A 27,308-nucleotide genomic window follows, 5' to 3' on the forward strand; every position below is an offset into this window, starting at 1 on the left:
AAAATGAACTTCATTTGGTCACATTCTATGAGAATATATTGGTCAGCCTGTTAACTTTCCAGTCGATCCTCATAATAATAAAAGTTATTATTATTGAACATTTGTTTGTTTTGATACCCAAGTTAGAAAACTTCACCTTGTTTGTAAAAATTTTGGGTACTACAGGAGAAGTGTAGACCTGAGTTCTGAGAGTGCGCATGTCACAAATTTGCGCGTGCACGCGCATTAGTTGTAAGTAGTCAATTTTAGCTCACAAGGCAAATGATGAGACGTGCGGATTCGCGCTACTAGTTGATTTTAACACAGAGGTAAACAATGAGATGCTCGGACGCGTGCTACTTGCTGTAAAAGGAGCGGGGTTATTCATGTAATACAAAAAGAAAATTGCAGATAAGTTGAATATAAAAGTGAAAAATAATCATTGAATACTGAAAAAACATTCACCTCCCCTAACTTTAAACCCTAACCCTAATCCTTAATAGAATATGGGAAAAGCTGGAGATGAATGTTTTGAAAACATTCTGAACTATCTTTCAGAATGGTTTACTTTTCAATGAAATATCATTTGGTTATTTTTCATGTTTTTATTCAATTTATCTGCAATTTTCTTCTTGTATTAGATGGTTAACCCACCCTCCATTTACAGCAAGTAGCGCGCGTCTCGTTTTTTACCTGTGTGCTAAATTCGACTACTTACAACTAACGCAGGTGCATGCGCAAATTTGTGACATGCACACTCCCAGAACTCGGATCCACACTTCTCCAGTAATGCCAAATTTTGAAACTGAGTTTGCACCCCCTAAGCAAATTTTGTTCCCGGGCCACTGGATATACGGAGGGGTAGGGACTTACGGGCCACCCTCGCCCTGTCTGTATGTATATCCTTCTCTTATTAATTTACAATATATTTTTGACCGGCCACCTCCTTGGTAGCAAGGTTGTGAAGGTAAATAAATGCTAAAAGAATGTATTTTCAAATCCTTTATTCACTGCATTTGCTTATATTTAAAATAAATTGTATTAAAGATTTTCAATGCCTGTCAAAAGTCACTGCTATGGTCCCTGTAAGAAGTGATAAATGTTGGTACTTCTACTGTTGACCCTTTAGCATTTAAACCGGCCATATCTGTTCTACCTGTTTATGTTCCAACAAGCCAGAGTTGGCCTCTTACACCTACCCTACAATGTCACTCTAAAAGCAAACAATCACGTCTTCAAAATTTGAAAGCTGTGAGAGAATGCATGACAAATTGACAGTAACATCACATTCAACAGAATAATCTGCATGGTAAAGGGTTAAGTCACAATTTACAGAGAAGGACCCACAACAACTATCAATGGGATTGCTTTGTCCCCTTATGAACACGTTTATGAGAAGTTAATTTACCATGTTGAGTGAATGACCTACCACAGATATCACAGTGATATGGCTTCTCTCCTGTATGGAAATGTTTGTGAGTAGCTAAGTTGCCACTTTGAGAGAATGATTTACCACAGATATCACAGTGATATGGTGACTCTCCAGTGTGAATACGCTTGTGTCTGGTGACGAGTATGGCTGAAGGGAATGATTTACCACAGACACCACAATGATACAGCTTCTCTTCTGCATGAATATGTCTGTGACTAATTAAGTTACTGCTTACAGAAAAGGATTTACCACAGATGTCACAGTGATATGGCTTCTCCCCTGTATGAATACGTTTATGATAAGTTAAAGCACTGTTGCCAGAAAGTGATTTACCACAGATATTACAGGAATATGGTGTCTCTCCTGTATGAATACGTTTGTGAAAAGTTAAAGTACTTTGGTGAGAAAATGACGTACCACAGACACCACAGTGATATGGCTTCTCTCCTGTATGAGTAGGTTTGTGTGTAGTCAAGGTAATTTTTTGAGAGAATGATTTACCACAGATGTCACAGCGAAATGGCTTCTCTCCTGTATGAATACGTTTATGATAAGTTAGAGCACTTTTGCCAGAAAGTGATTTTCCACAAATATCACAAGAATATGGTGTCTCTCCCGTATGAATATGTTTGTGAAAAGTTAAAGCACTACTTTGAGAGAATGATTTACTACAGATGTTACACTGATATGGCTTCTCTCCTGTATGAATACGTTTGTGAGAATTTAAAGCACTTCGGTCAGAGAATGATGTACCACAGACATCACAGTGATGGGGTTTCTCTCCAGTATGAACATGTTTGTGGTCAATCAAGTTCTTTTTGTGATAGAATGATTTACCACAGATGTCACAGTCAAATGGCTTCTCTCCTGTATGAATATGCTGGTGGTTATTCAAAGCACTTTTTTGAGAGAATCTTGTACCACAGACACCACAATGATATGGCTTCTCTCCTGTATGAATACGTTTGTGTGTAGTCAAGTTAATTTTTTGAGAGAATGATTTACCACAGATGTCACAGTAAAATGGCTTCTCCCCTGTGTGAATATGTTGGTGATCATTTAAGGTACTTTGGTGAGAGAATGATGTACCACAGACACCACAATGATATGGCTTCTCTCCTGTATGAATACGTTTGTGTGTAGTCAAGTTAATTTTTTGAGAGAATGATTTACCACAGATGTTACAGTAAAATGGCTTCTCTCCTGTATGAATACATTTGTGCTTATTTAAGTGGCCCTTTTGAGAGAATGACTTTTTACAGACATCACAGTCATGTGACAATTTTTGTTCCCCTTGTTCTGTATCTTCTGGAAAAGTCAGATCTTTTAGCTTCTCACTCTTTTCCATTCTTCTTCTTCTAAAATCCCAATAGATATATATTTTTCTTCTTTTTGCTTCTGTAATCTTTTGTTTACAAATATTTCAACTGCTGTATTTCTGTCCAGTGTCACCTTTGACCTAAAACTCTGCAGTAAATTTATCCAAGTTTAATTTGCAACCAGACTCATTTTGTAGACACTCCAGCCAGTGATGTCCTGAAAGTTTGCTATTAACACATTTCAGAGTAAATATATCGTAGGAATTCTATCATAGATTTATAGAAACAATCTTCTATATCTGTTCTGTAGAATATTTTCATTTTGGTCTTTAAAAGAAGATAAATAATGAGAATGTATCTTCAGTTATTCCAATGTCATCTGATATTCTGAAATAATAAAGAAACAACAGTGTAACATATAGAGGCTACTTAGAAAATACAGATTCAACATTTCCATAGAGATAAACTCTAGAAATAAATATTTACTTGAACAAAAGAACTTTTTAATTTATTAAAATTTACATTAGAAAATCTTGTGCAAAGCTAACATATTTCTAAACTCCAGCAACTCATTCATATTAGATAACATTAATATGGATATGTATATGTGTGTGTGTGTGTGTTTGTGTGTATATATATATATATAAAATTATAATACAGGGTATCTAAGAGATACCACCACGCTGAAAAATAGCAGTCAAATCCTGACTCTAAAACCATAATAAATGTCCACATAGCATGAGTAGCAAAGACGAAGGCCAAATAAACCAGTAAAAAAACAAGATAATTCCAAATCCTGGATTTCTGGCTTTGCATAAATAATAATGCTTTGCCTTCATCGGTGGAATATACTCAAGTACATAAATACAAATACATGTATATAAACAGTATACTTACATATACGGACGTATACATACATATATGTGCACGTATGCACACGACTAGCTTAAATAGCCCGCCTAAAAACTTCTCGTGCGATCCGGACAGAATATCATAATTATAATTTTAAATAATTATTACCTTTGATGGTTTTTATTCCCATGCTGACCACTTGATAAGATCAATATTTTAAATATCGATCTTATCCTTATATATATATATATATATATATATATATATATATATATATATATACATTGTTTTAGTCGTTTTATCTGTGGTCACCACCTTAAAAAGTTTCAGCCAATCAAATCAACCCCACCACTTATTTTTTTTAGCCTAGTATTTATTCTATCAGCCACTTTTGCCAAACCTCTAGGTTACAAAGACATAAACATCCCAACACGGGTAGTCAAGTGTTGTTAGGAGGGGGGGAGAAACACACGCATTAATAATATATATATACATACATATTTTTCATTTTATCTAGTTTCAGCTCATGAGCTGTGGCCATGCTGGGGCACCGCCATTTATATATACATATATTGTAGATATAAGTCCATTTCTTTTTTCTTCCCTCTTTATCTCCTTATTGCTTTACGCCTGTCCTCTACGCTGTCATTTCATTAATCTATACACTTCTCATTTTCTCTATTTGTCTCTGATGATGGAATATCTCATACTCTGGCATATCCCAGAAACAGCTGTAAGACTTTGAATTTTTTTTCCTGATAATAATAATGTATATGACTTGAGATGTTTGCCTTGCCTTAACGTTTCTTGTCCTCTTTGATTGACAGACAGAGAGATCTGACTATATAGATGTGAGTAAACGGATAGGGATAAACAGAGACAGACAAATAAAGGAATGGATGAAAATGTCCAAAATTTGAACCCCCTTATTAAACTTTATAACGTTAATTATTAAACATATTGTTTGTTTCTCATAAAATGGTGTATATTTAAGCAATAATAAATCGGACACAGACAGCGTGTCGTTAGACAGCTGGAGGAGACGTCTTCCTGGGGCTATAAACAACAGTAGCATCGTCCCCTATGGGTCCGCCACATTTAGGGGGCAAATATACTTGGTGTATATTTAATTTACATTCAATTACTATTTACGATTATTTGAGGCAAACATAAGCAAAACGCAAATTCTGTCCACTTCAATGTTTTTGTCTGTATTTAATTTAAATTTGCACATGTCCGTCTATTCGCAACAAAATCAAAATTTCAAATTGGTGGGGGAGGGGGGATTTAATTTTTTTTCTTTTTTTGCATATTCGTAATCTCCGACATCTAAAACGTAGGAATCCGGAAAATATTTTCAAAAAAATGCATTTTTCAAGGAGAGGTGCGAAACTGCATTAGCCCTTAAAAGGGTTTTGTGACGTATTAGGTCACCGTAATTCATTGAACTCTCTTTTACTTGTTTCAGTCATTTGACTGCGGCCATGCTGGAGCACCGCCTTTGTAGTCGAGCTAATCGACCCCAGGACTTATTCTTTGTAAGCCTAGTACTTATTCTATCGGTTTACATTTTGCCGAACCGTTAAGTTACGGGAACGTAAACACACCAGCATCGGTTGTCAAGCGATGTTAGGGGGACAAACACAGACACACAAACATATTCACACACACACATACATATATATACGACGGGCTTCTTTCAGTTTCCGTCTACCAAATCCACTCACAAGGCTTTGATTGGCCCGAGGCTATAGTAGAAGACACTTGCTCAAGGTGCCACGCAGTGGGATTGAACCCAGAACCATGTGGTTCGTAAGCAAGCTACTTACCACACAGCCACTAATGAGAAAATTTCCAATGATTCCCTTGTTCTTATTTTCAACCCCCCGCCCTTTTTTTTTTGAAAAAAAACAAGGGGTTTGGGGCACATTAGGAGTCCAGGGAACTTGATTCCACGCAAAACATCTGAGTTGTTTTGGGGTTTTTTTTAGTGAAACGCGTGCGGGTGTACTTCTCAACATTTACCGAAAGTTAAGGAGAAATTTCTTGGAAATGAAATATATTTACCCAATGACTTATGTTTCTAACTGGAACTTCAACCACTATGATGACCAATTGGGGCGCGGAGGTAAAGATCATGGACTGCACCCATTTAGGGATTTGGGGGGGGGGGTTACGGGAACACACTATATCGACGGCGGAGATTCCGGATCTGCAAGAACACCTGCATTTCAAAATTTCTGTGGTTGCAGTGTATTTGAGAATATTTCTCCAACTAAAACACACAACAAACTAACGTGGAAACGATGGATCGTGTAGGTGGTAGCCTCCATAGCTAGAAATAGCAGCCAAATGACGAACAAAACAAAGGACATCTGAGACAGAAAGTATTAAAAGATTAAATGCTTTCCTTGTTTAATACTTACGGAATTGTTCTTATAAAGGATAGTGTTGTTGTTAGAAGTGCGTCAAGTGGTAGAGAAATGTATTATAATTGTGTTTGGGGGTTAAGAATGAACAAGACACGTTTGTCAAGATGTAATGAATGGAGGCGGAAGTGCGTTTAGTGCGCATGCGTATGAAATATTGGTTTCAAATTATGGCACAAGGCCAACAATTTTGGGGGAAGGGGCATAAGTCGAGTAGGTGGACCTCAGTAGTCAACTGGTATTTATTTTATTGAACCCCAGCAAAAAGGGGAAAGGCAAAGTTGACCCCTAAATGGTGAATGTCTTCGGATTGTCATGTTTTCGATAGGAGAATACGATTTTGCCCAGATATCGCGTTTTCCAAATTTTGATTCTTTACTCTTTTTACTCTTTTACTTGTTTCAGTCATTTGACTGCGGCCATGCTGGAGCAACGCCTTTAGTCGAGTAAATCGACCCCAGGACTTATTTTTTTGTAAGCCTAGTACTTATTCTATCGGTTCACTTTTTGCCGAACCGCTAAGTTACGGGGACGTAAACACACCAGCATCGGTTGTCAAGCGACGTTGGGGGGGACAAACACAGACACACAAACATATACACACACATACATACATATGTAGTGGACAAGAAGCGGTCCAGCTTCCTAGGGCTAAACGGCAGTAGTGTGTTCCCTTATTGGGATTGTCACATTAAGTTGACAATATATTACAACTTTATCGCTCCACTACTGCTTAAATCTCTCTGAGAGATTTAGAAATATTATATTTCTAATTTATATATATATATATATATATATATATATATATATATATATATATATATATATATATATGTATATATATATATATATATATATATATATATATATATATATATATATATATATATATATATATATATATACGACGGGCTTCTTTCAGTTTTCGTCTACCAAATCCACTTACAAGGCTTTGGTCGGCCCGAGGCTATAATAGGAGACACTTGCCCAAGGTGCGAAGCAGTGGGACTGAACCCGGAACCATGTGGTTCGTGAGCAAGCTACTTACCACTTCTTAATTCTTAACTTTTTTTGATTTATTTTAATGCCTTTAGAGATTACGAATGTATGAGTTTTTTAAAAATTTAAATTCATAAAGAAACCCTCACTGCACCTCCGCATCCCGCCGACCCATCACCTACACATGCCTATGCATGTGTAGGTGATGGATGTGTAGGTGATTCTACTGAAGTAGCAGACGAAAAATATTATCAGACCACCACCAGAAAGCCCGACATGCTAGAAACAACAGCTAAGCTACACGATTTCCGATAAAACTTCCCCACTTTCAAAAATGCTAAATGTGTTTGGAAATTTGAGTGTTTCTTCAAGAAAAAAATTTTTTTTTTAATTCTTAAATATTTGTAATCTTTATATTCTACGTGAATTACAGAAAGAAAAAATTCTATAGAAGTTAGAAATTTAAAAAACTGGAGGATAAGGAAAATTAGAATTTTAGAAATATATTTTGTGGGCAAAATCCTAATCTTCTATATCAAATACATAAGAATGCGAAGAAATCTTTGAAAAAAGAAAAAAAAAATGTAGCGAGCCGCAGATATCACCTCTGACATGCTAGAAACAATAGCTTAACGACATGATCTCTGAAAAAACTTCCTTTTAAGTTTATATCAAAGATCAGGTTTTTGAACACGCTCATCACAAACACGAATTATAAAAAAAAAAAAAAAAGGTCATTTCAATTGAAGCTGAGGTGTATTTTGTTTTTCTTTTTCCTAAATTTCTTCAGATGCGTATGTTTTCGTTATAGGAAATTAGGATTTTGTCCAAAAAGCACGTTTTCAAAATTCCAATTTCCCCCTTCGCCAGTTTTTAATTAGGGATTGATAAGTTTGTTAATTCAATGAATGACTTGGAAATTACGTGCTTGGATAGCGTATGTTGACGTGGTGAGAAAATTCTTGGGCAATCGCCGGGCCGAAAATTACAAGGAATTAATGGAAAAGTCTAGAGGACATAGGTGCTAATATGGGTATTAAAGGTTCCTTTTTTTACATAAGCCATTTATGCGAAGAGAGTGATGAGCAAGGAGAACGATTCCATCAGGATATCAAGACAATGGCAGAGAGCGACCAGGGACGGTGGGACAAACTAATGATGCCTGACTCCTGCTGGAGTATCAAAAGAGACTTAAATAGCATTGAACATGACAGACAATCAAGAAAGACAAACATTTTACCAAAGTTCTTATGGTCACGAAGGTTTTATTTCTGCTGTTAGTTTATTTAATGATTTGATGAAAAAAACTTATGGGTCTTGGTTTATTCAATCTTGTTATTTTTAAAGACTTAGGGTCTGGTTGTGATTGCAAAAATAGTATTTCTCAATGAGCAGACCAATATTTGTTGGCTGAAATGCGAATTGAGAGGCTTCTACGATTTTACTTTGAGTAATATTGAACATCGATCAGTATCAAATATACAGAAAACAAATGAAGAGAATTGTGTGTGTGTGTATATATATATATATATATATATATATATATATAGAGAGAGAGAGAGAGAGAGAGAGAGAGAGAGAGAGAGACTGACTTGTGACACATTTTATGCCAATTAACATTATTTAATTCATAAAAATACTGACAATGTCTGTTTTAGACAGTTTTTAAGCTCGGATTTTCCGCCTTTTTTTCCCGCGTTTTCTTTTTCATTCAAATTGTTGTTGCTAGGCAACAGACAGACACACTTGAACGGGAAGCGGCGGAGACTCCAGACTGAGCAGTTTGTGTGATGCCTGACCAGAAATATCATCAAATGTCCTTAAGCATGGGTGGTCACAGATGGATTTCATTTCTCCTCTTACCATTTCTCTATGCATATCATAAGGTATTCTTTTTTTTCTTTTATCTGTTTCAATCATTTGGCTACGGCCATGCTGGAGCACCACCTCTAGACGGACAGACTGATCCCGGATTTATTCGTTGTACTTATTGTATCAGTGACTTTTGCCGAATCGCTAAGTTACGCGGGCGTAAACACACTAACATCCATTGTCAAACGATGTTCGGGGCCAAACGCAACATACAACGGGCTTCTTTCAGTTTCCGTCTACCAAATCCTCTCAGAAGGCTTTGGTCGACCCAAGTCTATCGTAGAAGACACTTGCCCAAGGTGCCACTCAGTGGGACTGAATGTTTGTGTGTGCAAGAAAGCTTTGTATAAGAATATATAATTGTATGTATAAATATGTATGCATATATAATATTCTGCTTTCCTGTGTATATAATTTTGGGTTATATATTTACGTCTATATTAATGTATCGGCAATCCTATAGAATAGAGTCGGAAATTATCCAATACATTAAATATTCTAATATCTTGCGATATTTCTTTTTGAAACTTAATCATATACATGTATAATTTATACACAAACATATATACACACACATACGTTTCTACACAATTTTATATACATCTTCTTTCTTACTCTCACATCTATTGATGCTTTTCAATATTTCTCCCTCCCCCGAGAAACATATTTTATGGAACGATGATGCCAACGTAACACACGCATGGTCCATTGCTGGGATATAATAAGCTAAGAGAAGAAGAAGAAAATGGTCATTTCGATTTTCATTAGCAAACCAACCAAGTGAAGCCGTGTGTGTGTGTAAGAAAAGAAAACCATTTTCTAAGAGGAAAGGATGCTCTCCGAAGAAATCCTCTTTTACATAAACTCTTATTTAAATCACTGTGGATAAATCCCAGCAATAATAATAATCTCAGGCTCTCCAATATTTGACAATTATATCAAGAGAAAGAATCGGGGCCAGGAAATGGGGCTGAAAATAATAATCATACATTTTAGATATATTCTTTTTAGTTTTTATAACATAAATGTGTTTCTGAGGGAAAATATTGGAAAAAAAAAAACATCAAAAGATTATTTGAGAAAAAAAACAGAAGACAAGGAGGGTGGTGTGCTAGAAACAACAGCCAAATCTCCCTTAAATCACACACTTTTTCCTCGACCCCTTACAAAACATTTTACCAACAAATTTCTTTGTAATCGTAATCTACATCGTTTGAAAGTTATTTCTATAAAATTTCATTCAAAAATATCCATTTTCCTCAAATTTATGAGGGAGCAAAATTCCTGTGAATTTTGTGAAACTCCTTTCCGCAACCCTTCAGAAAATGTTTTTCCAACAAATCCTTACAAATACTCAATCTACAGGATCTAAGCGATTATTTGTTGAAAGTTTCATTAAAAAATATCCATTTTCCCGCAAGTTATGAGGAAACAAAGTCGACGGGGGTATTTATCTGTAGTTAGGGCGAATTTGCTTCCTCACGACTTTCACAAAATGAAAATTTTTTGATGAAATTTTCAACAAATATTCTTCAGATGGTTTAGATTCCGATTAAATCGGAATTCATTGTGAAAACCGTTTGTCCCTGGGTGGGAAAAGTAGTTTTAGAAAATTCACAAGATTCGCCTTTTGTTATGAAAGAAAAAAAAATGGTTTTTCCAATAAATGCCCATATTAATCGGAATCTACACCATCTGAAGCATATTTGTATGAAATTCCATGAAGAATATCCATTTTTCTGAAAGTTCTTAGTGAAGAAGCATATACACCATAAAGGAACATTTATACACATGTATATTGATATATACCCACATATACACACACGTCTTTGCTATGTTTTTTAAACACATAAAACTCATAGATGCATACTTTTATAATATATTACACTTAAACCGCCCCAGGACAATATTTTTAGAGTTGCTTCTGAAAGTGTCCTTCACTTTTTTATGAAAAAACGATACACATTTCAGAGTCTTTGGCTGTTATTTCTAGCATGATGTTAGACCATCTATAGGAGAATATTTGACATGGATGCTTTGTAAATTGTCCTTCGATTTTTATTTGTGATAAAACAAAAATGTGAAGGTTTTGGAGGCTGTTTCTAGCATGAAATGAGACCTTATAGAGGCGAATTTCATTTCTAAATGCTTCTTAACTGTCCTTCAAATTTATATGAAAAATAAAGTAAATTAGAAGTGACTTGGTTTCTATTTCTAGCATGGAAAATGACCAGCTATGGGAAAGCTTTTAATGAATGCTTCTTAAAGTGTCCTTCTATTTTGTATGAACCCCAACAACAACAACAACCCTGCGAGGAGGAAAGGCAATGGTTGTGCGTGTGTGCAGTTGAACGGTCACTGCAACAACAACAACAACAATCTTATTAAACGTTAAAAACTGTCAGATGCAGACTGCACACACGACGGTGATGGTGGTGGTGGGAGTAGTCGGTGGTGGTTGTGGTGGGAGTTGTCGGTGGTGATGATGATGATGGTGGTGGTGGGAGTAGTCAGCGGCGGTGGTGGTTGTGGTGATGATGATGATGGTGGTGGTAGCGGGGGAGGGGGGTGATGATGATGGTGGTGGTGGTGTTTCTCGTTTGTTGGTGTTGCTTTCGGTCGTCTGCTTTTTAATGGAGAATCAATGACAGGAAAGTCACTGGTTTGCCACCAGACATACATTATACATACATGCACACACACACACACACACACACACATATATATATATATATATATATATATATATACACACACACACACACAGACACATACATACATGCATATATATTATATACACAAACGTGCATATTTAAACACAAACAATCATGTATATATACACATTTTATTAAAACTAGTTTTCAGTGATTTGAATGCGGCCCTGCTGGAGCACCTCTTTATGTTTATACATTCAAAAGTGAGTTCATATTCAGGTTTATAGCCTTATTTCTATACATTCCTAAATATGTGTGTGTATATATATATATACACACACACAAAGAGAGTGTGTTGAGGAATGTTACAACACTGATTGTTAGTGTGTAGAATGCAATGTATGCGATGCAGGTTCCAATCCCGGGTGAAGCCATTTACAATAATAATAATAAGAAGAAGAAAGAAGAAGATTGAAGTTTAATATTTCTGGAAATATTTATTTGTCATAATGAAAGAAAGCAAAAGATTGACGTCCAGGAATAATTCCAAAAACCATCAAAGAATTTTCTGAAACATCCAAACCAAGAACTTGAAAGACTTCATTTTCATCTCCTCTGAGGAATAAATATTTTGGATTATTTTCTAATCTCAGGATTTCATTATCAGGTGTTTCCTCTTCAATATGTCCAGGTATTTCGTAAATATTGTTTTTTTTATCTGTTATATAAACACATTCACCAATTATGGTTAAATGAGGTCTTGCAATATAAAATTCCACTCCAGAATACATTCTTCCTTCTTTTATTCTTATCCTCCTCACCAAAGACTTTTCCCTGAACCATTCCACAAAACACCAATCTTTCCACCATCCAAACTCCTCCCTCCTCACAACAACAACATCACCAAAAGATGTGACCCCCACATCCTCCGCCCCTTCCTCTCCCTCCAACCTTAAATATCTCCTCATCCACCCCCAACACACTTCATCTTTACATTTCCCATCTTCCATATCAACCACATCCACATAATAAGAGTCAAAGATGTCGGGGTCTTTCCAATAATAGTAATCCTTGTTGTTCTCCCATATTCTTCTGTATTTCTCTTCTCTCTCTTCTGGAGTCATGTCTCTAATATAATGACCACCACACACGAGTTGATTGTCGTATTTATAAATCCTGTTGTAGTATTTCTCAGTTCTGATGGTTTTTAAACGACAGAGATCCCTGTTGAAGACCCTCATTTCTCTCCCAAAGGTGACAATGAAACATTCATCTGTCCACCGACAAATGTCCAGTGGTTCTTCTTGTTGTTCATGTTGAAGTATGTCCACTGTTGTTGTTGTTGTTCTGATTAATGTGAGACTTTCTCGAAACATCAACACACTCACATTCTCATCTAACTTAATTAGTTTACTCCTCCAGTCCCTAATGTCCCTAAAATCATAACAAACAGGTTCCTCGAATGCAGGAATGGAAAAAGGGACCATTGCTGTTCTATATGGAAGTCTCCTCACTGATATTTCATCAATTCCTGAATTATTAATCTCCGCTATGTAATTACCACATCTCACCTTTAATCTACCTTTACTAATTATTTCACCTGATTCACCTCTTCTTCCTCCATCTCCATCTCCTCCTCTGTATTCCAATTTATTAATTAATTCATTACTGAATATTTCCTTGTTTGTCTGAGATGTAATGGAAGGGAAACAAAGACCAGAATCAAGATTTAATAACGACACAGATTCCAGAACCTTCACTTGGTCCCCATCAATCTTTATGCAATGACATTCAATCAATTCAATATGTTGACACCAGTAAATACCCCCCACTTTTCTCCATATTACACCATAAGGGATGAGACTTGTCCAAGCTTGAGATGTCTTCAAATTTTTTCCATTCAGTTGAAATATTTCTTTTCTTTTGGGAACCGTGGCCATTATGTGTTTTTCTTGTGTAAAACACACACCACCAACTAAACTTGCCACATTTCCGTGACATAGCAGCTCCCCGTCTTCATCAAATATTTTAACATTTCCATTATTGGCTTTTTCACACACAACTGTCTTTCCTTCATCAGAGATGTCAATATCTTTCACTTGAACAGCAAATTCGTCTGTTTGTAAACGAGCAACCGGGAACCTTTCTCGATTCACCATAAACAACCCTTCAACATACAATTCATTCTCTCTCCATATCCTCCTGGGGCTTCCAACAAATCTTGGTCCTTTACAGTTTATACTGGAGAAATATACTTCATGTTTATAAATTCTTTTATTTAAAAATATTCCCTTGTATTCTCCATTCTGGGTCAAACACAAAATGTTTTGATATCCGGATAAACCGAAATATTTTTCCCACTCCCCATGAATGTACAAAAAACTGTCATCAATTGTCATCCTGTCATAACCACCAAAATAACACTCCATGTAGTGTCTGACTGAATGTAAATATTGACCATCACTGTTGAAGAAAATGATGAATCTTCTGTGGAAGACAATAATGACATCTTCAGCAGTAACTTTAATATCCTTGATGTCATTTGAATAATTTCCATCTTCTTTTCTTGTTAATAATGGTTCGGGTATGTCTATTTGTTTTATTTCCTTCACACTCGAATGTATCTCATCCATATCAACAAAATACAAATGACTGTCATATCTCCATTTACTAAAAACCAGTTGATTGTTTGATAAAGAAGCCATACATCTATATTTATTTCTCGTTTGGTAAATTACCAACGACAATGGAAATTCCACTTTTAATGTCCACAGTTGATATTTATCATCACCACCATAATCATAATCTCTATTCGTAATGACCAGTGTGTTTGACTGCCATCGACACATTTTAATAAATCCATTAACATTCAGTTTGACAGAATCCAAAAGTTGACCATCAAATGTGAATAGCTTAATGTTTCTAATCCACTCGTCCCATCCTGCAATCAGATTATTTTCAGTTATAACCAAATGATGAATCCCTGCTGGTTCTTTCTCTCCCATTTGTTGAGGGAAAGGAATATGTCTGGCTTTATCAGAAACTGTCAGGTCTTGCAGATATAAAGAAGATGACAACATTTCACTGACAGAAATGTTTCTGGAAAATACATCTACCAGGTCGATAAAAACATCAGCTTGGTTGTTTTTAACCAGATCTCTCAACACCAAATTATGATCATTTATGGCAAACATACGAGTGTTGTCTATCAGATAGATAAACATTTTATCTATACAACCACCATAGAGATTGGGGGGAGGTTTCATTTGGGATAGTAAAACACTGTGGACAGTCTTACTACTACTACTATGACTACCGCTACTACTATGACTACCACTACCACTACTACTATCACTACCACTACTACTACCACTACTACTTCTACGACGACGATGTCTACCATCATGACCTCCACCACCAACACTAGTGCAGCATTGAAATACTCTTCTCTTAGTAACAATTAATAGCTTTTGTGTTTTATTTTCTATTGCTAATGCTTTCACTAGAAAAGGGATATTAATTGTCTTAATTGTTTCAACTTGATTATAATTTTTCTTAATGGCTAAAATATCTAAATGTGATGGTTTATCACAATAACAAACAATTTCACCTTCACCCATCTTACACACCCGTACATAAGGCTGCCCTAATGATACACTTCTCACTGTCTTTGATAGGTTTCCAATGACCCTTAATTGTTTCTGTAGGGGTAATGTGACACCTATTTGATGAGAATCCCATCGACATATATCCGTAGCTGGAGACGGCAGAGATAATCCCGACACAATGTCTCCTTCATTAGAAATGTATAACAAGCAATCATGGTTGATGTCGGACACCACCAACTGTCCATTCTCCAGATTACATATTTCGCCAATGACAAGTTTTTTGTCTTTCTCCTTTTCTTTGAGTCGTAGATTTAGATTTCTGATATAAGGATTTTTCAGGTGTAAACAACAGCCAGACGACCGGTCCTGATACTTGTAAAGAAGGACCCTGTTGAGTTGAGTGTCCGGTAGATAAACAGTCCCTTGGAAAACAGCAATGTGAGGGTGAACAGGGAAAGGCAGTTGCCACTGCCATTTCATTTCTCCATATATATCATAACATATCAGAATAGAGTGTCTCTTGAAGAGGACATAAAAATAAACATTATCAGAGTAGATGTGATGAGGGTAGCCATAGAATGGAAGGTATTTTTGAAAAAGTTCTTCACCACATGTCGAATAAAATACCATTTTATTTTTGCTTCCATCTACGACTACAAAATTAATTGGAGTTGCAGCAATGGCGACATTATAATGTCTCAGAGAAATTCTTTCTATAATGTCAACTTTGTCCTCCTTGATCAATAGGATATGGATCTCATTTTTGTTTTCAGTGGTGGTCACAGCTAAACACTTATTTGATACAATATGACATATTTCAATGTAATCAGTTTGGACCTTTATTAAAGGGCCTTTGCTTAGTTCAGGACAGTTGATATACTGAAGTTCTTTCTTTTCATGATAAAACACTAAAATTCTGTTTGAGTTGAGTCTACAAAAGCAAGAAGGAATCTCAAGGAAAGTTGAATTATTTTGGTTAATTATTTCTCCAGTCTCAGTGAATAATATAGCTTTATTATTCTTATAGGTTATTAATATAGAAGATGCTGACATAGGTAGAATATTAGTAATATTGTAGCAATCCTCAATATCAATATAGCCATTTAAACTGGGGGTATGTTGCTGGTGGTTGTATGACAGTTTGGGCCAAAAGTCTTCATTTATTTGAATGGCATGTGGTTTGCCAAAATAATCTGTTACCAAAATGGTATCTTTACCAACAGAAATAGAGTGGCATTTCCTGCCAATGTCCCTCATTGTCACACCACCTTTAGCCGAAATCCTGTAAATAATTTGTCCCTGGAGGACATAGAAATAGCTTTGGTAGAGAGATATTTTACTTGGGAGGTTCAGAGAATGGGTCTCTACCTCCCATAACTGTTGGCCATCCATATTGTAACAGATTACTCTGTTAATACTGGAAAATGTAATTAAAAGTATATTGTGGACCCCTACAGCAATATCTGTAGGTATTTCTTTGGTAATGAATTGGTCTATAATTCTATTACTCTCCCAATCAATTTGGTAAACTGTCTTACCAAACATTTCTACACCTATAAGTGTAGAATGTTCCAAGTAACTCACCATATACAACCCCAAATGTATCTTTTTAATCTCGAAAGTTGTGGGGCTGATAATGAGAATCATTTCTTGGAAGGGGAGGGTCGCTAGAACCATGTCTTGACCGATTCTGGTGAAACTGGTGACAGAAGATGGACAATGGACATTATTTCTGTCACCGTCTCTTGTCACACAACATACTGTCATACAATGGTGGGAATAGGTTACCACTCCCTCCTGTATTACAATAATATTGGATATTATCATGCTTTTGTCACATTCTTCTCCAGGTTCCTCAATCTTTGCTTCTCTGGTCACAATTGGGCAAAGAGGACGATATTTTATTGCTATTTTTGGTGGTTGAATGGTTTTGTGGTTGTATGGGTTACAGGTGACATAAATGTCAAAGAGTCTTTGTTGAAACCAATCAAGGTTTTGGTGAACAAAATCATTATTTTGTTTTGTAACTTTCAGAAATCTTTGCATTTTACGTTTGATATTACGTAAAATACAAGATCCATCTAAACCCATGGAGTCCATGTGATTACATTCATGTTTTACATAATCTATAAACGTATTGATGTTCGGTAACATGTCACAATATGAAGAAAATTTGGTAACATGGACATTTCCCATTTTTCAGATTTCTTTGTGTCTTTTGTTTCCTGTTCTTCTGTTTTCTTTGTGTTTTGTGTATGTAATATTTGGGAAAGAATTGGTGTAGTTTCCCTATAAATCGATGTTATATCACAGTCTGTGGCAGGAATGAGAGCCAACATTTTGTTTTCTTCGTTAATCTTCTCCATTTTATGAATATGAAATTATTATCTTGTTCTGTTAAATATATTCTTTTCTCTTGATTTTGTCTTCTTCCTTTCGAATACAATTTATCTCTTCAAAATTCACAAATTTTTTACAACAAAGCTGAAATAGAATGAAAACTTTATTAGTTTTGTGAAAAGCTTTTGATAAAATAATATTTACTTGATTCGTTCAAACAATTTCAAGGAAAACACACATTTCATTAAATATATTTTTAAAAATTGATTATTTGACAGTGAAGTTAAACATTTAAACTATTTTCAATGGAATAATCATTTTAGAAATAGAACTTGAAGATATAAATACACCATTATCTTTATCGACTGAATATAAGTGATGGTGAAAAGTTTTGTAGTAAGAAGGAATATAAACATTTTGTTGAGGTTATTTCTACAGATATTATCGATAGAAATTATAGCCAGGACTGATTTCCTGCTACAACATTTCATATTGAAACGTCAGACGGAAACAAACAATGTTGTTTGTTCTTGTTGTTTATCTCATTGCTTGTTTACATCTGACATCTCAATACGAAACGGTTTAGCTAAAAATCAGAGCCAACTATAATTTCTATGGAATATCAATAGAATAATATGAAAAACACTGCTAACACAGTAGAATGTGGTGTTGACTTATAAAACGATTTAATATTATATTTTACAGTAATTTATGGTTGCATAATGAAATACCACATCCCTACAAATCAGGAATAAGAATTATATGCACTGCAAATGATGGGACCGTCATGGTTGGCTTGGTTTCCATCATATTTACCTGGATTAAAAGATATCAATAAAGCTGGAGTTGAAACTGGTTCTTAACCTGACAAATGCTGTAAATCTCTCAACATTCCAATATAATCCACACAATTATCATAGACAACTTTGATTAAACTTGGAAAGCTTATCAAAAGATGGGCTTTCATATAATCACACTGATACACAGCATGTTGAGAGGATCGTTATTATTTGTTCCTGATTGAGATAATAAAGATTGGTTAATGAATAAGCTTAATTAACGAAAGGTAGGTTCATCTTAATTATATTTAAGGGACAATGTTTGGGTAGCAATGAGAAAGATGTGTTTGTATGAAAAGGGGGTTTGGCAGGGGAAGTGTGTTTTGTTTTGTGTTAGGTGAGGAGATATAACTTAGTGTAGTTTATTATGAAGTATTGGGGGTTTAATGAGGTGGATTAGGAAATATTGGTGGGGTGATTAATGACATTCTGGTGACTCATCATTTTACACTTGAAATATTTGCAATTATCTGGTTTTCTCTTTATAAAATTTGTTGTCAACAACAACATAGCCTTATCCAGCTTTTTCCAAAAATATGTTCTTGTTTAGTCCATGTATATTCAAAGAGCTGACATCCTGAAGAAGGTCACTTTTACTTTTCATTCCTCCTGGGGTCAATAGAGTAACAGTCATTATTTCATAGACCAAGGAGGGGGTGGAGGATCATTCTGATGATGATGAGTCACCAGAATGTCATTAATCACCCCACCATAATTTGTAATATATATATCTATATATCTTTTACTTCTTCAGTTAGACTGGCCATGCTGGGGCATCACCATGAAGAATTGTCAGCCTGATACTTATTATATCGGTATATTTTGACGAACTGCTAAGTTAGGGTGACATAAACACTGGTTGTCAAGCAGTGGTGGGTGAAAAACAGACATGTTCCTCCACTCTCCCTCACATATCTACCATACCCCCCTCTCATCCCTTCCAACTTCTTTCACCATCACTAAACATCTCCCCTCACACTTATGGGACATCCCCTCTATAGCCTTTGTACCTCTGTACCCCCCCCTCTATCTTCTCCCATGTTCCTGCCTTTAGGCTTTCACTTTATACACGCCAGCTCAATTTGATTCGTTCTCAGTCGAAAGACATCTGTTGTTATTTCTTGCTGTTTGTATTCATAATTGTGTACCATGTTCTCCCTTTTTTTTTTGTCTTAGTTGTTGTACACATTCGCTAGCTTTCTTACAAAGGAGTCTAATGCTCTTAGCTTAGACTTTTCGGTGGGGCAATCAGATTGAACCATCTCAAGTATAGCTGCCTGAAATGGTCGTGACCTCTGAGACTTGACTGAGGAAAGAAAGCCACGAATGACCCATCTTTTTTTGCCTGTCCTTCTAATTGCTGTTTCTTTTGTCTGCCTGTCTGAATGTTTTTATGTCCTCTATCACGTTTTTGTCTCGGTCTCCTGTCCTTGTCTCCTTGAAGCTCAATGTTCGTATGTGTGTGTATATATATATATATATATATATATAGGGTTATGAGAGGTAATGGTGTCAATAAGACCCAAAGGTGTCAGGTAATGTTGAGTAAGTGCTATGGACAGACTATAGTTAAGCTCCAGGTTTGGTGATTATGCAAATGAGGAGTCCAACTTAGGTCATATATCAGCATGTGTATTTATAAAAAAATTTTCAGAATGAGATAAAAATCTGTGTGTGTGTATATATATATATATATATATATATATATATATATATATATATATATATATATATATATATATATATATTATATATATATATATATAAGAACCAAGTAGAAGCTGGTTTATTAACAGACTGCCATAGCATTGATTGAAGAGTGCTAATTAAAAAACCATTCTTTCCTAATTATAAAACATTTCCTGAACCATGTTTGACGTCACAAGGTGTCAAGTAACGATGAAGTTTCCTGGATCCAAAGGGATGAATTCAATGTCTCATGTTAGTATTGATTACCACCAGGCATCATATGTACATTGAATGCACCAAACGATTGATGAAGGCCATGGGAGTAGCAGCCCACACTCTGTTAAAAACTGGCAGTGAGTTGTCAGCCTTAGATGTGATTTGGCCTTCTTTGGATTCCATCCCACAGGGGCTCTATGGGGTTCAAGTCTGAGCTTAGGACAGGCCATGGCCGTGCCTGGATGTTGTGTTGTTGGAGGAAGTCTGTTGTCAACCTGGCATCAGGGGTACAGGGGTTGTCATGTTAGAACATGATTCTGATGACAGGTAAAGTGTTCCACGATGTGAGGCCTCAACACTTGGCCAATGTAGTGAGCAGCAGTTACTCCATTGGCCTGGCCTTCGTCGATGTTTTGGAAGGCCACCAGTCCAAGTTTCTGGTTGAGTGCAACCCCGATGCATCCCATGATGCTTTGTCCTTCCCACGAGTCTTTCTCCACCACAAAGCCATCAGCATGATGTTAACCCTTCTTCTCCAAACCCTAGCTCTACCACAAATGCATTATCGACGTTTGTCAGAGAATACTACACTCCTCCACTGCTGATATCGCCAGGTTTGGCATTTCTGAGCCCACTGCATACATGCCTGTCGATGTCGATCTGTGAGAATGGGGCCCCAAGCCAGACGTCAACAAGACAGATTAGAAGATCTCAGCCAGTAGTGAACTGTCTCTGCACAAATAGATCTGTGGTGACTCCCTAGGGTGTGCCTAACTGATTCCATTGCCACCTAGAAGAATTGGTCCTGCAAGTGCTGTTGGTGTAGGTGGCGATCTTGACATGTTGTTGTAACCCTCGGTCAGCCACTGCCTGGACAATCATCTGTGCTGTTTGTGGCATTGTATCGTTCCCTCAGTCACTCAATTGTCTGAATACTTCAGCGCAAGTCTTTAACAATGGCCCATGGATGTTGACCAGCATGGAGACGTCCGATGGCTAGCTCTCTCTGATTTTATGTCTTGTTTGCTTCAAGATATCAAATAGAAATGAAATTGCCAGAACAATTAACATTTATATTTTAGGTTTGATATTCTTTTCTACTCTAGGCACAAGACCCGAAATTTTGGGGGAGGGGGGGGGGGGGGGCAGTCGATTAAATCGACCTCAGTACACAACTGGTACTTGATTTATCAAGCCGAAAAGGATGAAATGCAAAGATGACCTTGGCAGAATTTGAACTCAGGACAGATGAGATACCGCTAAACATTTTTTTGGGTGTGCTAACATTTCTGCCAGCTCGCTGCCTTTAGGTTTAATATGAATCAGTTAGAAAAAGATCAATTAATAGAGTCATTAGTAATTGATCTTTTTCTAACTGATTTATATTTGTGGCATTCTCTCTACATTCTGTGTTCAAATCCTGGTGAGGCCAACTTTGCTTTTTATTTTGCAGGAGCCTAGAAACAAAATACCATTCTAAGGTGGTGGCCTTATGGAATCCTTAGACATTGGACGAGATGTCTTTCAGTATTTAATGTGGTACTTGAGTTTGTCTTTCTCCCACTCACCACTCTCGCAAACCCTGAAAAATAAAGGGTCATCAGCAGGGCCTTTCTCCCTTGGCTAAGCTTTGAAAGAATTAAGTTTACGAAAAACAAACAATTAATTTAACAGATTTGAAATTAATTTAGAAATTTTAAATTTCACTTGAGAATTAGAAATCCACTTTAAACTACTTAAAAAACTGTATCCTGAGATGAACATTTCCATCAAACAGTTCTGACATTGTTGTAACGAAACTCTATATTATCTTGTGGAAATGCAAATGTTTTACTTGTGGTATAACGCTGTAAAACGTTTGAACAATGTCTAGTCTAAAAAATGCTACCTGAAAACAAATTCCAGTATAAAAGTATATTTATGTTTGCAATAGTTCTAACGAATATTTAACAAAGTAAATGTGTTAGAAAATTATTAATTAAAATAATTACCACAATAATACTTACTAGAGTCGATAATTGAGTTTGAATTTCAGCCTCAAGTCTTTCAATCTCTGGACTATTCTGCAAGGACCTTTCATTCTCAAGCGAGTCTCAAACTGGTTGGCCCAGAACCTGGTGAGGTGGTATTTATACGATTTAAGGTTTAACCCTGCAGTCGTGTGAAATTTTTACGTGGCACAGAGATCTTATTGTGTACAGAAAGCGAAACCATGTAAAATGAAGTCAGGTTATTTTGAACGTGTGAAACATTAATAACTCATGAATACTGAACTAGAATTTATAATGGTATCGGCATTCATTGAAGATGTTTATGTATAATAGTTACAATCAAGCTCCTGCATTTAATGTGTGTTTGTTATGCAGAATCAAAGAATCAGACGATCACACACAGACACACGTAGATCCAATCACTTTGCACATAAGCCCACTCTCTAATGCATGTACGTATACGCGTGTGTGTGTATTTACGTGTATGTTGGAGCTGTTATTCAATGAAATATCAACAACATGAGCCTCCAATTCAGCGTTTACTAATGGTAGTAATGAAGTATGAGAGACAGAAGCAATATTAGTTCAAATGAGAAATCTGTGTATCACACTTAAAGCATTTGCATGATTGAAAGCTTGGTAACTGTGCTATGCTGTAGACAGCCGCCGTATAATTACTGGTATCTATTTCATTAATCTCAACCTACATAGATCTGTAGATTGGTAGAATCGACAGAGCGTCAGACAAAATGACTTGTGGAATTCGTTCCGCTTTTTCATGTCTTCAGTTCAAATCCAACCAAGATCAGTTTCACTTTTCCTCTTTCATTCTTCTGGCATCGATTTACTGAAAAAGCGTTGTAATCTGGCCCAAGGTGGAAGATTGTATGAAATGTTAGCGTGTTGAGCCAAAACAATCCCTTACAATAGATGTTCCAACTCTTTACGTTCTCGGTTCAAATTCTGCTAATGCCCACTTTCCTTCTTATTCTCCTGGAGTCGACAAACTGAAATAAGTATAAAGGCCCGGCCCCTGGCAGGGTGGTAGGTTGATTCAATTTGAATCTTACGCTGTCCATGTTGATGTCAGATCTAAGCAAAAATATACAATCGGTCATATTCAACACTCGTTACTGACAAGGACGAGTTTAAAGGGAGACTAAATATCAAGAGAAATTTTAATAATTTCTGAGTTTCAAAAAGGACTGAGACATCTTATATAACTGGGAGATGAACCATAATTTCACTCCATAAGAACATACAAGCGAATATGAATTCTTTAAGATACGTATTGTTTTGGGGGGGGGGGGGGGGGGAACAATCCAAGACTCCGATGGTGTTAGGTAGAGACTATTGTTCTGCTTGAATAGAAAGAAAGGCTTTTAGTGTGTTGCAGTTTAACAAGATGGCATTTCTTCCCCTGTATAAAGGGGAGAGATAGGACTAGTTGTCAGAGAAGAGAAGTAGTAGGCAATGAGAAGACTCGGCCCCATTATGCAATTGATGCTTTATCTAAGTGGAAAGGAGATAAGGAAGATCGACCTCGATTGGAAATGAACTCAGGGCACAGAAATACTGCAACAAACACCGCAAGTTTATCTCATCGACATTCTAAGCACACCGCTAATTCACCATTTTAAGAGTTTCTAACAAGGAAATGAAGGATGCAACATGAAAATCTCCCATATTTTGAGCAGATTTTGTTTCCAGGCTAATTAAATAAAAAAGAAGTTGATGATGATGATGATGATGATGATGAAGGGGGTTGTCTCTGATGTTTTATCGTGTTTTCTTGTAGTTGGCCTCATCTTCATTTTTGGCTTCATTGTGTATAAGAAAGAAAGCCATAATAGTTGAAACCATTCATTGAAATCATTAATTCCGATGATTTGGCCCCAGGAATATGAATTAAATATGAAACAGCCCAAACGGATCCTACACTCTGTGATTTCAGAAGGACTTTACCTAAGGAGTAATTGTAAGAAATGGTTTGGTGACCCAATAAGAACTGTCTGGGAGCTTGCTGAGATAGAGATGTTCTCGTAGAGTGTTTGGTAACAGCAGACTCAAAAGGGCTGACGGCGGGGAGGGGGGAGGCCTGGAGAAAGAAAAGACCCCAGGAGTGAGTTATTTGCTAGCGAATTTCCCTCGGTCTTTTGCAGCCTCAGTTAATGAAAGTTCCCCTCCAACATGAGAACAGACATGAAAAGTGAAAGCAGTTCAGGAAGACGAGAATCCCTTTAAAAATTTGAGATAATCACAAAGAAAGACATTAAAGATTTATCAACATTAATAATCCATTGTCATTTCGTTTTTAAATATATTCATTTATTCAATGGACTACGGGTAAAAATCACGTTGCATCACCTGCACAAATATGTGCATATCACAGCTACACATCCAAACACACACACACCTGTATTGTTGTGTGTTTGTCCGTCTTAAAAAAAAATCTTCACATACTGGCGGTGCCCCAGCATGGCGACAGTCTCAAGGCTGAAACATAAAAGAATACTAGTTACAGTAGTCAACAGGATGTTGAATATATTTTCTTTGAAGAACCGGAGAGAATTATAAGAGAACAATAAGTCTTTTGTATACAAAAATTTACATAGTCGTAAGGGCACATGTATATACATATATATGCATATATATATATATGAATGTATGTATATCTGTGTTTATACATACCAACACGTATACACGCATATACATATGCATCTTGGAATAAAGATCTCAGTGCGTGAGATCTGAATGTGAATACAATTTTCTATAGATATGGACTCCATGCAATACTCACACACACACACTTATGCACAAAGTATTGTATACACATATGTACATCAGAATATGTGGAAGCGCAATGGCCCAGTGGTTAGGGCAGCGGACTCGCGGTTTCGATTCCCAGACCGGGCGTTGTGAGTGTTTATTGAGCGAAAACACCTAAAGCCCCACAAGGTTCCGGCAGGGGATGGTGGCGAACCCTACTGTCCTCTTTCACCACATCTTTCTCTCACTTTTTCTTCCTGCTTCTCTTGTACTTGTATTTCAAAGGGGACAGCGTTGTCACACACTGTGTCATGCTGAATGTTCCCCAGAACTACGTTAAGGGTACACGTGTCTGTGGAGTGCTCAGCCACCTGCGTGTGAATTTCACGAGCGGGCTGTTGATCGGATTAACTGGAACCCTCATCGTCAGAACCGACGCAGTGCCACGACAAACACACACACACATATATATATATATGTATATATATATATATATATATACACACACACACATACAAATATGTACATCTACACGAATGTACTTACACATACACAAACTACTTCTCCGCTGGTGTTGAAACTTCCTGTAACACAGCAGTTTGCGAGGTTGTATAATCTATCTCTATGATCGTTGCAGATGCATTGATGTATATATATATATATATGTATGTGTATGTATTTGTGTATGTATATTAAGTATATATATCTATGTATGTGTCTTTGTGTCCGTGTTCTCCCATCCACAACATATATGCATGTATATATATATATGGGGGGACTCTTCAGTCGAAGACGAATTGAGCGTTCAGATTTTGCATACTGAGTTCGAATCCCACATGCCCGCATAAGGCAACAACAAACCACTCCTGCATTCATACCAAGTCCATTGATGAAGGGCCAAAGTCCCATTCATTTACTGAACGGCAACAGGCGACGCTAGGGACCCTCCTGAACCCTAGAGAGGGTGTTGCAGAATGTTCGCATTCACAGCCCCTGAGGACTGCTACGCATTTTTATAGATACACATACATGCCAGTCTCTTTGTACTAATGTACACACAAGCACATGTATATATATATATATATATATATATAAGTGTCTTCTACTATAGCCTCATCCAACTAAAACCTTGTGAGTGGATTTCGTAGACGGAAACTGAGAGAAGCCCGCTGTATATCTATATATATATGGTTGGCGTTAGGAAGGGCATCCAGCTGTAGAAACTCTGCCAAATTTAGATTGGAGCCTGGTGTTGCCATCCGGTTTCACCAGTCCTCAATCAAATCGTCCAACCCATGCTAGCATGGAAGGCGGACGTTAAACGATGATGATAAAGATGAGAATGTGTGTCTATCTGTGTGAATTCATAGAACTCGAGAACTACACAACTGATTTCATTCAAATTTTACACATGCCTTACTTAGGGTCCGTGTAGTGTCATGGGCCAAAAAGAAATTTTCAACTTCTTGCCTGATGTGACCCGAGAGCAATCTTTTATATCTTCCACTATTTCAGTATTACGTGTCAAAAGTGAAGCAATACCATGTCTCCATTCTAATGTCAGATACTTTCAGTTTAATAGTTTCACTGCTAATACTGAAACTATTAGAGTGAAACTATTATCTCAAATATATACAGGCATACATACATAAATACATCATCATCATCATCGTCGTCGTTTAACGTCCGCTTTCCATGCTAGCATGGGTTGGACGGTTTGACTGAGGACTGGTAAAACCAGATGGCTGCACCAGGCTCCAATCTGATTTGGCAGAGTTTCTACAGCTGGATGCCCTTCCTAACGCCAACCACTCCGTATGGCAACCAACCCAAGGTTTAAGAAGAATCCGGGGAAAATGTGGGCCTACATTCCTGATATGCGTCTGTCCAAGTCCCAGATGGATTTCATTCTGGTGAGGAAGAAGTGGCGGAATACAACTATTTTGGTACACTGGGCAGTGACCACTGGCTTGTTACGAGTAAGGTCCAGGTGAGCTTAAGAAAGAGCAAAGCTCAACCCTGGAGAGCAATCAGCTTTCAAGGTAGATGATGAGGTACCCTAGATGTACCCACTAGAAGTGAGGAACAAGTTCAGTGCTGTGTGTGGAGAGATAGAGGAGAGAGAGAGAGGTTGGAGGGACTGAGAAGAGTGTGACGATGAGGTCTGGGTACTTCACGAAAGCAGTGGCAGAAGCAAGTGAGGTCCTGGGGCCGAGGAGGAGGAGGAGGAACGTCAGCTCTGCTAGGTTACACAGACATAAACCCATCAGCATCAGTCGTCAAGCGATAGTTAGGGGACAATGAGCTTCTTTCAGTTTCC

The 27,308-nt window shown here is 36.8% G+C and overlaps 3 protein-coding genes across 6 annotated transcripts in view; 1 reads left to right on the forward strand and 2 right to left on the reverse strand.

The window, feature by feature from the left end:
* Window positions 1–968: 968 nt before the first annotated feature.
* On the reverse strand, window positions 969–6,154 carry LOC149130444 (uncharacterized). Its single transcript, XM_089344279.1, has 2 exons — window positions 6,009–6,154; window positions 969–3,117 (listed from the first exon to the last, which is right to left on the reverse strand). The coding sequence occupies exon 2, from the start codon at window positions 2,757–2,759 to the stop codon at window positions 1,335–1,337; it is 1,425 nt and encodes a 474-aa protein (XP_089200405.1). The 5' UTR covers window positions 2,760–3,117; window positions 6,009–6,154; the 3' UTR covers window positions 969–1,334.
* A 2,584-nt stretch (window positions 6,155–8,738) lies between these two features.
* The window catches only part of LOC106880988 (uncharacterized), a 34,950-nt gene continuing 16,380 nt past the window's right edge, over window positions 8,739–27,308 (forward strand). For 3 of the 4 annotated variants that reach the window (XR_016238800.1, XR_016238802.1, XM_089344307.1), the window contains exons 1-2: window positions 8,739–8,896; window positions 18,190–18,550. The gene's annotated coding sequence lies outside the window, so the exon portion shown is untranslated. Of the gene's footprint in view, window positions 8,897–18,189; window positions 18,551–24,381; window positions 24,495–27,308 lie in introns of those variants that run through there. The other variant, XR_016238801.1, reaches the window with a different exon arrangement.
* On the reverse strand, window positions 12,008–22,387 carry LOC149130445 (uncharacterized). The gene is made up of 2 exons (XM_089344283.1): window positions 22,235–22,387; window positions 12,008–17,628 (listed from the first exon to the last, which is right to left on the reverse strand). Exon 2 carries the CDS (start codon window positions 17,338–17,340, stop codon window positions 12,034–12,036), a length of 5,307 nt encoding a protein of 1,768 aa, XP_089200409.1. The 5' UTR covers window positions 17,341–17,628; window positions 22,235–22,387; the 3' UTR covers window positions 12,008–12,033.

Source organism: Octopus bimaculoides, chromosome 28 (assembly GCF_046866305.1).
Source record: "Octopus bimaculoides isolate indiv1 chromosome 28, ASM4686630v1, whole genome shotgun sequence".
NCBI classification, from domain to species: Eukaryota; Metazoa; Mollusca; class Cephalopoda; order Octopoda; family Octopodidae; genus Octopus; species Octopus bimaculoides.

What these genes read in the sequence shown, in the direction of transcription:
- LOC149130444 (XM_089344279.1), bottom strand. Translation starts at nt 2,759, where the DNA reads ATGGAAAAGAGTGAGAAGCTAAAAGATCTGACTTTTCCAGAAGATACA.
- LOC149130445 (XM_089344283.1), bottom strand. Translation starts at nt 17,340, where the DNA reads ATGGGAAATGTCCATGTTACCAAATTTTCTTCATATTGTGACATGTTA.